Source organism: Thalassophryne amazonica, chromosome 7 (assembly GCF_902500255.1).
Source record: "Thalassophryne amazonica chromosome 7, fThaAma1.1, whole genome shotgun sequence".
In the NCBI taxonomy this organism is placed as follows: domain Eukaryota; kingdom Metazoa; phylum Chordata; class Actinopteri; order Batrachoidiformes; family Batrachoididae; genus Thalassophryne; species Thalassophryne amazonica.
In genome coordinates, this window is record NC_047109.1 from 11208663 (window position 1) to 11224050 (window position 15388).

The 15388-nt window shown below is 40.5% G+C and overlaps 1 protein-coding gene across 1 annotated transcript in view; it reads left to right on the plus strand.

Moving 5' to 3' along the window:
* Positions 1 to 15388, plus strand: part of LOC117513625 (vacuolar protein sorting-associated protein 13B-like) — a 1146044-nt gene that overhangs the window by 86674 nt on the left and 1043982 nt on the right. Inside the window, 2 exon segments of the mRNA XM_034173849.1 lie at positions 4779 to 4946; positions 9780 to 9961. Coding sequence (XP_034029740.1) covers positions 4779 to 4946; positions 9780 to 9961 — 350 coding nt within the window.

A 15388-nucleotide genomic window follows, 5' to 3' on the forward strand; every position in this document is an offset into this window, starting at 1 on the left:
TCTGCTTTGCTCATTCGGAGTTGACTGGCAGTTTAGTGAAGCGCTGGTCAGTAGTCGGCAGAGACCGCTGCTCCGCTCCGTTTAGCTCCGGGTGATGACGTAGCAAGTGGGCTTGCGGATTTGAAGTGTTTCCGAAGTACTTAACTTTCATTTTGCAGATTTTGCACACTGCATAAGTCATGTCAAACTCCTTCTTACGCAGCAAATAATAAAATCCAAAATGCGCCCAAACATTTGCCTTCAGCAAAGACGGTGCTGGCTGAATTAGCTCTTCATCCGCCATGCTAAGCTTCAGCTCACAAATGTTTGAAGCACGCCGGACCCCCCGCCCCTCGCGGAGACGCTGTAGTACGGAAGCCGTTGCCTGACAAACAGTACACGCAGCGAGTAAGCAAGGAAATGTTTAATAAAATGCTTTTTAAAAATCGATTCTTGGACATTTTGGATCGATTCAGAATCGTAATAAATAAGAATCGCGATTCAGACGTGAATCGATTTTTTTTCCCCGACACCCGATAATACGGAACACGAATTGGGCCAATTTTTTATTTATTTATTTATTCATTTTTAATACACTCAAGAGAAATAACAGATTAAATAATTAAAAATAATACCAAATATCTACTAATTTTGAAACGAATAAACATTATGGCACGGTCTGATCAGCACTGCTCGGGGGTGTGACCAGAGCCACAGGTAGAAGTGGTGTGTGGCTCTAATTTATTATCTGTGATATTAATTTTAGGTCAAACTGCCACCCTTACTGTCCTCATCCAACCTCTTTCCCCTTTTAGCTGTCATCATGCAAAGTTTGGAGGCATGGCATAACCGCTGAGATAAACACAGGTGGAGGAATAGCCTTCAAAGTATTACATGGATGTTTTGATGAGCTGTAAATTACTTTTCAGGATAACAGTGGAGACACCTGTGACAGGGTATTTATTGTTTGATGGACTTATGAGTCTTTTTCTAGGTGGAGAGCAAACAGAAAAGCTAATAGCTGCTATACTTTCCATATAGAGAAAATATGGTGAACACGGACAGTATAGTTTTTCTTTCCTATATTGCCCAGAAGAGAGTACTTGGCCTATTCTGGGATCATATAAAGGAGCTGGTTTTTCCAGTCATTTTATGGTTGAACAGTTTTAAGTGGGTTCCTTCCCTGTGGGCCGCAGCACAGGTGCTGGCTGTGTCAATTGTTTACAGAAGTTTAGAGTCATGCTATGGCTCGCAGAGAGACGGATAGGGGCCCTTGACCCGGCGCAAAGCAAGCCGACATATAACAAGTGTAGAAGAAAGCAAGAGAGAAGGCGAGATACACCCTCCTGCAGGAAAATTAAATCCAGAGAAGGGAAATAGCAGGGGGCAAAGTGCTGGTTTTACTGCCCAGGCTGAAGGTGCGGCGGCAGCTTTCTGACTGACCCCAGAACAGCTAACTATACAGTCGCATTCATGCACGCAAGGGAACAGCCAAGCTCGCACAAACAGACAAGTGTGCAGAGCCACGCGCAAATGTCACGAACACACATTGCGTTTACGGGTTGAGTTTATATTATGTCATCCCCTCTTCCTGCCACTCCGTTTAGTCAGGCAGCAAACTCACGAGAATTTTGTCAATTGGATTATGCTAATCTGTAGCCTGGCCTGTGTGCAAGTGGTAGAACAAGCTAACCAATTCATTTAAATAATTTTTATCAACTGCAACATTTATTTTGGCCTAATTATCGGTTCTCTTATGCCTGAGAGATACAGATACAGAAAGACAAACGGTTGCTTTGGATAACAAGTACAAAGCATTAAAGGGTTACACGTTTGAAATTGTAGTTACTATATTTAACAGTACATAGGAGGAATGAATAATGCCATTGGTCTTGTAGCTACAAGGATTTATTACTGAAAATTTTATGGCCAAAACTCCCCTGTCTGTAGTATTTTAAATTCTTTACTTGAGTAATGACCTTATCATGTATGTTTTCCTGCAAAGCTTCTGTTTCTGGGTGTCATTATAGTCATTAAAAAGCCGTGGTAACCGTGCGGATTTCCTCGACTTCTCCTCCCCACAAATCCCCATCGTCGCTATCACCAAAACCTCTCTTTTCTTTAGTACTTTGTTTTATTTGCTTTCTCCTTTATTTGCTTTCCTTACCACATGGTGTTGTTTTTAAATTTATTTGCAGCAGCTATTCCCAAACGCTTTGAAATCTGGACATCATCTGATGTCATCATCTCAACTTTTAGTCACAATTGTGAGCAAATTATGCAAAGATGAAGTCCTTCCATGTATAAATGAAGACTGACACATAATTTAAATCCCTTGGTTTTTAGTACTTCTGATGATGTTTTAATAATATTTTTAGGTAATTTTAAACTTTATTACAAAATTGAAAATCAAAGGCTTTTTTAAAATTTCTTTTTAATCACCCCACTCATGGCCCACACTCTAGGAATCACTGACTTATGAGATAAATGTACCTTTTTAGAACTATACTGAAAGATTGTTGGCATTCTTTTCTGTTCAGTTGCTTCAGTTTCAAAATACTTTTTTTTTTTAATTAGAATGCTTATCCATGAGAGTTAAAAGGGTCACCATTCTGGGATTCATTCTATCATATTTTTAAAATAGCCACATAATGTAGAAAAGACAAAAAGCTCTCTGCCTCTGTGTAACTTCACCACAGAGAAACTGGGGAGAGCTGATATTTGTCGTTTTGTATGCTTATGTAACTAACTACATTCTGTGCTCACACACCATTCCAGCAGAGGGCAGTAAATCATCTTTATATTAAAAGCATGAGTGCGTGCGTGTGCGATTTTATTTAGTAAGTTCAATGTAAGCACATAATATAATTGTAAATATGTTAAAAATACAGGTAAACTCGTGTTCGCATAAGTCGCGTTTCAGCTTTACTAGTGGCCAATTTGTGGACCCTGAAAATTTACACTATTGTATAATAGTCTGTTTTGATTTGACCGTTTTTCGGAGGGATCATCAGTGTGGACGATTCTGAGTTTTTTGATGTGACCTTCCTCTTTAGATCCTTGCTGCTGGTTCAGATTGGGCCAAAACGTATATACACCAAATTCTGGCCCAATCTGAACCAACAATAAGGATCAAAAGATCACATCCAAAAACTTCGAATCATCCAGTATTGTCCGCACTGATGAAGCCCTCATCGCTGACGTGCAGCAGCCGGAGGAGGAATAAAAAAGATCTGGGACCGACTCCACATGAAGAAATTGTTACTATCCAGGAAGGAGTCAAGCTTCAAATCGACAAAACTATTGCAATGCGGCAAGGTAAGCCAATTTTAAGTTTTTTTGGTCAACCTCATTAACTTGCGGTTTCAGATAACTCACTGTCTGATTTTGTGGATGCCACCTTGCGCGAGTTAACAAGGTTTACCTGTAAATGGATGACACAAGAAAGTGAAAACACTTATTTCTATTGTGGTCCATTCAAAAATCAAATGACAAAATAGAAGTAATAAGATAATAATACAATAACATGCTTTTGTAGGGTGGTATGCATTTTCAGAGGCCCGACGTTCACGCCCAGTTGCCCAAAATGACAGCTATAGCTGTCATTGCGGGTGACTGGCAGTGAATGGAGTGATGCAGAAAATGCATACCGCCCTACAAAAGCATGTTATTTGCATTATTATCACTTTTTACTGAGATACACAACACGTAACGCGTACATAAAAAGTTGGCTCAGTTAACTTCTGCTGCCTGGCACTCGCTGCTGTTGAAATTCAGCAGTGCGTCCTCATCAAGCTGGCTGCTTTAGCTGCTGTTCATTGTCGACCTATTCGTGAGAAAATCATCCGGAATATCCATATTGGGACCAAAACACACTTCTCACCTTTTAATCTTTTCCTCTGCGGACAGTTTTTTTTTTTTTTTCCCCTCCCTCTGTGGGCAGTTCTTGGGCTCCGTGCGCTATGACGTCATTTGTTTATGCACAGCGGGCGGGTATAGCCAGATATCGTCGACGTAAATCTACGATACCGGCCTAGCAACGCCCCGGTAAAGTGATAATAATACTTTGTATGTGATAACAAAAAAAATTATGAATACATGTAGACAATCAATTAACATTTAAAAAAATGACATAATTAACAGGAAATAAAAGGGTTGAGTTCCTCTTCTAAAAATTGTTTAGGTCTGAGGGTCTATAAACATTCTACACTTGCACACCATTCCAACTTGTTATACGAGCTTTGCTTAATTTATTACCACCCTTGAAAAATGTCCGTCACCTATTTTATAAACACTACCCAATCTGGAGCCTGTGGATCTCCACGGGCAACATGCTAGTATTTATTTAATTTATATTTTTATTTATACATTATACATTTTTTTCATACATTTTTTTATACACTTATTTATACTTATTATAAAAGGCCTCAAAAATGAACTTTCCTGGGCGGTCCTTCTGATGAAGACAGGCACAATGGGGTCAAACCCCTAAAATGACCCGTAAGTTCCCCTGGTTGAAACAGTCACATTGTCTTTACGATCTATTGAGGACAGCAGTGGTGTCAGTATTTCAGTGCAGGGGAATTTGGATTGAACTCCTTTTTTGTAATATGCAGTACTTCATAAATCACACTAACATCTGTAATTTCAGAAAATTCTTACCTGTGATTACTTCCATGCTGGCACTTTTGAGGGCTTTTGTATCCTTCTGATGATGTTGTTGAACAGGATTCTTGTGTGTGTGTGTGTGTGTGTGTGTGTGTGTGTGTGTGTGTGTGTGTGTGTGTGTGTGTTTATAGGCTATGTACAGAGTCTGATCAGGCGAGTGGTGAACAATGTTAACATTGTGGTGAACAACCTGATCCTGAAGTATGTGGAAGATGACATTGTGCTGTCGGTCAACATTACGTCAGCGGAGTGCTACACTGTTGATGATATGTGGGACAGAGCCTTCATGGACATCGCCAGTGAGTAAACGCTGCTTACATTCAACAGTAGCGGGATTAACTGGTAAATGCACAAAGACAAGAGCCTATACACTACAGTAAGTGCTGCAGTTTATTTGTTCAAACTCGGGTCAAGCCGACTGGACAAGGTTAAACGGAGCTGCCAGAGATGTCTTGCGTTCAGACACGATAAACTGTCCAGACTGAGGGATATTACACAGGGAAGGTCCTGGCAGAACCAACAGCGATGGTATAAAACTATAAATGATGGATAGGATCAAGGATTTCAAAATTCTGTGTTCTCCAAAACCAGGCTGAAGGGAAGTAACATAAATCCCAGTGACTTTTCCCCCTTCTCCGTCATGCTTTACTCCACTGTGAAAATGTCTCCTCTGTTCTCCTGATCAGTGTTGCCACAGTTACTTTGAAAAAGTAACTTAGTTACTTTACTGATTACTCAATTGTAAAAGTAACTTAGTTACTTTACTGATTACTCAATTGTAAAAGTAACTAAGTTAGATTACTAGTTACTTTTTTAGTTACTTTTCCCAGCTGCCGACAACAACCCTCTGCCACCTCAACATGACAATGATACCTGTTTTGCCAAAACTTACTTTATAGTCACCCTTTCTTGACTTCAATGAAAATAAATACTTGTTTTATAAAAAGTAAAATAAAGACGTCTTTCTTGACCTCATATTTAACTGTTGACAGCACTGTAACAGTAAAACTTGCAATTTCGAGCCTACATTGTTTATAAAGGTAACTATTAAATTCTAACATTTTTCTAACATTTAAATTCTCTCTAAACATTTTACTTGTCGAAATTATTATTATTTTAAGCAATATTAGTTGTAGTAAAAAACGGCTTCAAAATTGCACCTTTAATCTAGGGGTGTTGTGGGGGAGGGGGCACATCCTTGCCCCACGCCCCCATTCCATCTGGATTCGCCCCTGCTTTGGCGTTTGAGCACAAAGAATGGATAACATTTATTTATGCAGAAAACATGACCAGATTTACAGGTAAGAAAGTTTTATTGCGTTTTCACATCATGTGGTCCTCAGAAAGAGAGTTTAGGTGCATTTGAGTGGAAAATAGTGTTAATTGTTGACGCGTCGCGGAGGATCAGCTGTTTTAACGAGACGATACAGAGCGGCTCAGCTCAGAATTCTAAATAAAGGAGGAAAAAAAGTATAAAAATGTCTTTGTAAAGCTCAGTGCAGGTGTGCTGATCACCGCGCTTTAAGAGGAGACAACGAGTCGAGCAGCTGCAAAAAACCGTGGATGATAAGCTCACAGCTCACTGAAAGTGGGCAGTTCAGTCGAACCCCGACCTCCTGCCCACGGACCAAGTTTAATGCTGCTATCGACCCACAATGAAAAATAATAGTAACGCACAGTGACATGGAGAAGTAACTTTAATCTGATTACTGATTTGGAAAGATTAACGCGTTAGATTACTCGTTACTAAAAAAAGTGGTCAGATGCCGGTAACGCGTTACTAAGTAACACGTTACCGGCATCACTGCTCCTGATTAAATTTAAAATTGAATCTGGAAGTCCTGATTGGATTATTAAAAGATTATTATAGTTTGATATTTATGTTGCATACGTATTTATGTTAAATAGAAAAGCTGATAATGTGATTGTTTGCATTTGATATGGCAAACCCTCAGTGGCGAGGAAGATGGTCTCTTCGTCGATTCCCGCATGGGATGGTTGATTTGTAGATGAAAGTGCAGGCCCAAGCTTGACGCTTACTGTTTCTGACAGATGTGCAGCACAGCATAGAAAATCTACGTCCCAGGTTGATCTAGAGATGCCTGTGTAGGGGTTTGTTTAAAGTGGGAATGTCGTTGCACACCGACAAACACAGGACCTCTTGCAGCCTTCATCCACCTTCCCAGCCATTGGGTTACAAGACATTACCTCCACCTGTTTCACAGCTGAGGACGTCTTGTTTCACCACAGCCCCGTTTCACACCACAGCTGTCTCGTGTTCAGGGTTCCTGTTGGACCTTCACGGTTACTGTAGCGGCCACGGGGAGCACAAGGTCCCCACTGTATTTCATCCCAACAGGTGATCCCCTACTTGATCCATTACTCTGGTGTCATGACGTGGATGAGGGGCTGGATTTTGATAATGTTTGCATAGTACATGTAAGAAAACCCTTTTATTTATTTATTTTTAAACAGTCTAAATTGGTCACCTGCAAATTGTCAAGACAATTTTTCTCCTGTGGTTAGCAGGGCGGCATACGATTAATGTTGTTACTGTCAGTGGGTGTGCAAAATTTTTCAAAGTAACTCCGACTCAAACACGAGAACATGCAAACTCCACACAGAAAGAACCCGGTTGGAAACAAACCAGGGATCTCCTCGCTGTGTGATCTCAGTACTAACCACAAAGCCGCAGTGCTACCGAGTGGCTTCTTAGCCCTTAAAACTCACACTCTTTGAACTCGACATGTGCGACCAAATGCTTTATTAACATTTGCATAGTTCACCGTGTTGGAGTTGTATGTTTTGATCTGTTTTTCAAGTGGTAGTTCTCATCGACGAATGAGTCAAACAATGTGATCGTGGCTCTGTAAACTTTGGCAAACATCTTGTTAAATGTTCCAGCAGCCTGGCCATGTTGGTAGAATTTTTTACACAATTTACTGACAGTCTTGTCTTTTTTTTTTTTTCTTTCTTTCAAAGCAGATGTGTGTTTAGGGTTTAACCTACCCCGTTCAACAGAATGCTGTAGTTCCTAATAGGTAGCACTGCAACAGCACTGAGGAGGCACATAAATGCCTCCTCTTTACCATATTTCACATCCTGCCTGCAATGCTCACTGTTTCGTGTCACTGTGGTCTTGGAGGAAAGATTTGTTCTTCATTTATTCACAAAAGTTTTGAAGTGTTGATTTTTTTCATCTTCATTGTCACTGTGTAAGTTGGGCCTTTTTCTAAGAAATGAAGCAAACAGTGGTTACCCCAGAGGTTAAAGGGAATCATACACGCTACCATCAGCCATGTGTGAGGAGTGAATGAGCCTCTGACAACTGAGAATGTGGTGATAAGGAGTTGTCCACAAAATGGACAGAAAACAACACACAGGATGAGAGAAAAGTCAGTTGGGTCAAAATCAACAATTGCAATTTGATCCATTTTCTTGGATTGCTGTCACAGTTCAGCTTCCATTAGTCTTGTACCATGAATGAATTAATCGTCATGTAGTGTACACTTAATTCGTTATTTAATCTTTGTTACCTCTGTCAACTGAGGGAGAAGGGCAGCAGTAATAACTCATAAAAGATATCTGTGAAATTTTCTAGAGACATGGTCTTTAGGTCAGGACTGATTTTTCTATTATACATTTTTACAATATTCGTTTCATGCTTTCAGTGTTGCTTCCTGGTAAATGAAGATGTCAGGGACTGGAATGTTGGTGCTGCAGTTTATGTTGTCAGTGCATGCATAAAGTTACATACAAGATGAAAGTATTTCATGCAGTCACTAACTGGTTAGCAGCCTGTTACCTGATGAACATATAACGTAATGTTTTATTTGCTTATGAACAAGCTTATCCATATCATTCTAAATGAGCTACATACCAGTTTGATAATCTAGCATGGAAAGCTATTGCCACTGTAATTGCTAGTGTAGTTGCTACCATGATAATGAAGTAATATGTACTTGAAAGTACAGGTGTGCCCAGTTAACACGCGTGAGTTGGGGTCCACAACATTGAACTGGACCGCAATTCAATTTCAATTTATTCTCATTTATATAGTGCCAAATCACAACAGAGTTGCCTCAAGGTGCTTCACACACATAAGGTCTAACCTTACTAACCCCCAGAACAGCAGTGGTAAGGAAAAACTCCCTCTGAGGAAGAAACCTCAAGCAGACCAGACTCAAAGGGGTGACCCTCTGCTTGGGCCATGCTACAGACATAAATTACAGAAACAATTCACAAAAGAAATATACAGGAAATGCTGTTGGTGCACAGGACAGGAGGGTCTCCAGCTCAAAGACCACACCCATCTCTGGATGGAGCTGCACCTTAAACAGAGAGAAAAAACAGAATCAGTCATCAGAAAGACAAGAAATACAGGATAATTTGTCAGCATTAAACAACAAGAAAAACAGGAAATACTAAGCTGTTTGCCAGCCACTAGCCCTAAGCTTCACTAAAAGACCTAGAATTTAGGTAAAGTTGAGGCCGCGGCACGCTCCATTATAAATAAATAAATAAAATAAATTAAAAGAGTAAAAAGCATAGAACTATACTATGCCAGTATGCTAGCCATACGAAAGGGAAAATAAGTGCGTCTTAAGTCTAGACTTGAAAGTCTCCACAGAATCTGACTGTTCAGATAACCGCGAGTTATCTGAAACTGCAAGTTAATGAAGTTGACCAAAAAAATATATATAGTATATTATACAGTAGTCTAAATTTTCGGGGTCCACGAATCGACAGAGAGTAAAGCCGAATCTGGACTTGCACGTGCGCGGGTTAATGGGGTTCACCTGTATGTTTGTACTAGCCAGTATCACCTTACAAATGACTGCTAATTATATACAAATGAGGTAAAAGTGTTTTTAGACCCATTTGTATTTGCTGGAGTTTGTGTTCGATGGCAAAGCATGACTAGCTAACCTCACAGCCGCTGTCATTTTGGATGGTTTTTGTCAAGGCAACTCCTTTCTTGCTTGTCAGCCACTGACAGCTACAGGTATGTAATGTAATAGCATATGGGATGCACGACAGATACATCCAGGGACACAGGCAGGCAAACACGTCAACCGTCCTGTGAAGGAGAGCAAACCTGGGAATTAATTTCATCTTTCTTTCCTCTGCAGCGCCAGAACTGGTCCTGAGGAAAGTGATCAATTTTGCAGACTGCACTGTGTGTTTGGACAAGCGGAACGCCAGCGGCAAGATTGAGTTTTACCAGGATCCCCTTCTGTACAAATGTTCCTTCAGAACACGTCTTCACTTCACCTATGACAACATCAATTCCAAGATTCCATCGGTCATCAAAGTGAGCAATTCCAGAACTCTGCTTCGGAGTCCTGTGAGCTTCCCAGAGCTCGCGAAGGAGACTGTGTTTGATGTGGGCTTAATGTTGTGGGGTGTGCCATGTTTTGGCATAAATGGAAAACTAACATGTTAGTTTAGTTTTCCTTTGTTGTTTTAAGGGTTGCATTACATGTTGGTGTGGAGCGTCTTTAAGGATGACTGAGCTGTGTGCGTTGTGGTATGATGTTTTTACAGAAAGCAGCCAAATTCCTTGTTGGTGAATCGCTGTCTCAAAATCAATGGCAGGAAAATGACAAATTTCACTCCATTGTTTTGGACTGGTCACATTGTAGAGTTGGTGTGTCAAAGTCAGCAAATTCATTTGGGAAAATCTTATTTCCTGAGCCAACATGAATGATACATTTTAAAATGTGTCACTGCAGTTTGTGATAGACACATTCTATTTAAGAGATTTAACTGACTCTCTCTCTCTCTCTCTCTCTCTCATCTATCTACCTATCTATCTATCTATCATCTATCTACCTATCTACCTACCTACCTACCTAAATGGCCTCTGTATGCGTATGTATGGCATCGATTACTGAGAAACTGGGGAGAGCTGACATTCGCCGATTGGTATGCTTATGTACACTCAACAAAAATATAAATGCAACACTTTTGGTTTTGCTCCCATTTTGTATGAGATGAACTCAAAGATCCAAAACTTTTTCCACATACACATCACCATTTCCCTCAAATATTGTTCACAAACCAGTCTAAATCTGTGATAATGAGCACTTCTCCTTTGCTGAGATAATCCATCCCACCTCATAGGTGTGCCATATCAAGATGCTGATTAGACACCATGATTAGTGCACAGGTGTGCCTTAGACTGTCCACAATAAAAGGCCACTCTGAAAGGTGCAGTTTTGTTTTATTGGGGGGGGATACCAGTCAGTATCTGGTGTGACCACCATTTGCCTCATGCAGTGCAACACATCTCCTTCGCATAGAGTTGATCAGGTTGTCAATTGTAGCCTGTGGAATGTTGGTCCACTCCTCTTCAATGGCTGTGCGAAGTTGCTGGATATTGGCAGGAACTGGTATACGCTGTCGTATACGCCGGTCCAGAGCATCCCAAACATGCTCAATGGGTGACATGTCCGGTGAGTATGCCGGCCATGCAAGAACTGGGACATTTTCAGCTTCCAAGAATTGTGTACAGATCCTTGCAACATGGGGCCGTGCATTATCCTGCTGCAACATGAGGTGATGTTCTTGGATGTATGGCACAACAATGGGCCTCAGGATCTCGTCACGGTATCTCTGTGCATTCAAAATGCCATCAATAAAATGCACCTGTGTTCTTCGTCCATAACAGACGCCTGCCCATACCATAACCCCACTGCCACCATGGGCCACTCGATCCACAACATTGACATCAGAAAACCGCTCACCCACACGACGCCACACATGCTGTCTGCCATCTGCCCTGGACAGTGTGAACCAGGATTAATCAGTGAAGAGAACACCTCTCCAACGTGCCAAATGCCAACAAATGTGAGCATTTGCCCACTCAAGTCGGTTACCACGACGAACTGGAGTCAGGTCGAGACCCCGATGAGGACGACGAGCATGCAGATGAGCTTCCCTGAGACGGTTTCTGACAGTTTGTGCAGAAATTCTTTGGTTATGCAAACCGATTGTTTCAGCAGCTGTCTGAGTGGCTGGTCTCAGACGATCTTGGAGGTGAACATGCTAGATGTGGAGGTCCTGGGCTGGTGTGGTTACACGTGGTCTGCGGTTGTGAGGCTGGTTGGATGTACTACCAAATTCTCTGAAACACCTTTGGAGACGGCTTATGGTAGAGAAATGAACATTCAATACACGAGCAACAGCTCTGGTTGACATTCCTGCTGTCAGCATGCCAACTACACGCTCCCTCAAATCTTACGACATCTGTGGCATTGTGCTGTGTGATAAAACTGCACCTTTCAGAGTGGCCTTTTATTGTGGACAGTCTAAGGCACACCTGTGCACTAATCATGGTGTCTAATCAGCATCTTGATATGGCACACCTGTGAGGTGGGATGGATTATGTCAGCAAAGGAGAAGTGCTCACTATCACAGATTTAGACTGGTTTGTGAACAATATTTGAGGGAAATGGTGATATTGTGTATGTGGAAAAAGTTTTAGATCTTTGCGTTCATCTCATACCAAATGGGAGCAAAACCAAAAGTGTTGCGTTTATATTTTTGTTGAGTGTATTTTGGGTCAAGGATGAACGTTGCGACAGCGGAAAGTTCATAGGACAATGTGCTGCAGTGCACCATGGGAGTTTGGGGTTATAAATGTTGTTATTGTGGTTCATGTTATTTTAACAGTGTTGTTAGTGTTTATTGTGTTTTTGTTGATTTGTAATTTTATAGTTCAGTGGGTTTAGTCAGTTTAGTTAAGTGCCATGTTGCCATTACCATGAGTGGGAAGTGTGGTGCATTTGACGTCTTCCACCACTGTCTCTGTATGTGGGTGTGTAAAAATAAAAGCACCTGCTTGGGGCAGCTAATTACATTCTGGACTCACATGCCATTCCAGCAGGGGGGCCATAAATTATCTATTAAAAAGGAAGTAGCATCTGTGTGTGCATGAATTTTTTTTTTTTTTTTTAGTAAGTTCAATGGAAGTCCATAATATAATTATAAATACATTAAAAATACATGGATAACACAAGAAAGTGAAAACACTTAATTCCATTGTGGTTGATTTAAAAATCCAATGACAAAACAGAAGTAATATTAAAATAAACTAATAATAATAGTGTGTGTATGATAAACAATTTTGAAATACATTAAGACAGTAAAATAACATAAAAATACATAATTCACAGGAAATAAAATGGTTGAGTTCTTTCTCTAAAAACGTGAGGTCAAAGGTTCTAAAAACATTTGTAATTGCACACGATTCCAACTCATTATAGAAAATTTGCATAATTTATTACCACCTTTGAAAAATGTCAGCTGTCTATTTTATAAACAGTACCAAATCTAGAGCCCGTGGATTCCCATGGGCAACGTGTATATATATATATATATATATATATATGTATATATATGTATATATATGTATATATATAATATGGGAGGTGATGGGCTAGTGGTTAAGGTGTGGGCCCTTTGGCAAGGTCTTTAATCCCCTATTGCTCCCAGTGTGTAGTGAGCGCCTTGTATGGCAGCAGCCTGACATCGGGGTCAAAGTGAGGCATAATTGTAAAGCGCTTTGAGCGTCTGATGCAGATGGAAAAGCGCTATATAAATGCAGTCATGTCATATATATATATATATATATATATATATATATATATATATATATATATATATATATATATATATATACAGTTGTATGCAAAAGCTTGGGCACCCCTCATAATGTTTATGATTTAGTTTTATAAATCATTGGTTGTCCGAATCAGTAACGTCAGTTAAATATATAGCAGAACACATTGATATCTGAGAAGTGAAATGAAGTTTCTAGTATTTACCGAAAGTCTGCAGTAATTATTTAAACAAAATTGGGCAGGTGCATAGATTTGGGCACCCTTTTCATTTTATTGATTTAAACACATTTAGCACTAGAATAAAATTGGTTTGGTAAGCTCATTGACCCTTGACCTTCTTACAATCCAAAATAATCCAGTCATGAGAAAGGCTATTTAAGGTGGCCATTTGCAAATGCTTCCCCTCTTTGCATCTCTTCTAATGAGTGGCAACTTGAGAGCCTCTAAACATCTCTAAAATGACCTGAAAACAAAGATTGTACAACATCATGTTTTAGGGGAAGGACACAAAAAGATATCTCGGAGATTTCAGGTGTCAGTTTCCACTGTGAGGAACATAGTGAGGAAATGGAAGACCACAGGCACAGTACTAGTTAATGCCCGAAGTGGCAGGCCAAGAAAAATCTCATAAGCTGAAGCGAAGGATGTTGAGAACAGTCATAGTCAACCCACAGACCTGCTCCAAAGACCTACAACATGATTTTGATGTAGATAGTGTCTCTGTGCATCGGTCAGCTATACAGTGCACTTTGCACAAGAAGATGCTGGATGATGCTTTAATGCAGAGGAAGCCTTTTCTGCGTACACACCACAAAAGGAGTCGCTTGAGATATGCTAAAGCACATTTGGACAAGCCAGCTTCAATTTGGAATAAGGTGCTGTGGACTGATGAAACTAAAATTGAGTTATTTGGACATAACAAGCGGCAGTATGCATGGCGGATAAAGAACACAGCATTCCACGAAAAAACCCTTGCTACCTACAGTAAAATTTGGAGGTGGTTCCATCATGCTGTGGGGCTGTGTGGCCAGTGCAGGTACTGGGAATCTTGTTAAAGTTGAGGGTCACATGGATTCCAGTCAATATCAGCAGATTCTTGAGAACAATGTTCATGAATCAGTGACACAGTTGAAGTTGTGCCGGGGCTGGATCTTTCAACAACACAATGGGCCTCATGTATCAACGTGTGTACGGCGATATTTGAGCGTATATTGGGTGTACGCCAAAACGGCTGCGCTACTTGGCATTTATCAATGTGGTCGTTGGCATACGCTGCGCTGAAAATATACACCAGGTCGAGAGGTGGAGTAAATTATACACCAAAATGAACCAGCGCTGGAATACACATAAAAATATAAATGATCAACATGATAAACAGTGCCATTATACAAATCAATGCATATGTTACATAAATAACACTTTCCTGATTATACTACATAATCAATACAAATCCCGCTTTTGCGGGATTGCTGGTCTATCGAGCATGATCCGTGACCACAGCGCTGACTGCAAAGAAAGCGCTGCGCGCCTTTTTCTCCGCAGCCTGGAGCCAGAGCAGCGCTGAGCTTAACTTTATGTGGTGTGATTGTTTTAGACAATGAAATTGATCATTACAACTGTAGTGTTGTCATTCCCTTCGCCCGTGCTGCAATCAGGTTTTGTCTTCTCCATTCGTTTGTCACAATAAAATAAATAAAGAAATACATTTTAAGAATAAAGAAATCCGAAAAATTAGGCGTGTCTTATTAATTGAGCGAGCAAATATCCACATGTCAAGAATTATTGACATGTGAAAAGAGAATACAGTGGTCCCTCGCTATAACGCGGTTCACCTTTCGCAGCCTCGTCATTTCGCGGATTTCTTTAGTCCAATTTAGAATGCTTTTTTTTTACAGTGCATTATGGTCTGTGTGTCTGTTTATAAGAATCTTCTCGCCCAGAAGAAAAAAGAGCGCCAACAACTACCCATAACTGTTTGTCACTCGGAAACAGACACCTGCAGCGAGGTGTGAGTGGAACAAGGCGAGGCGTCAGGACGCAGAGGCGCGATCTGTGAAATACTGATCAGTCACTATTAATAATGTCTTATGTGACCAACCTCGTACGTTGATCGT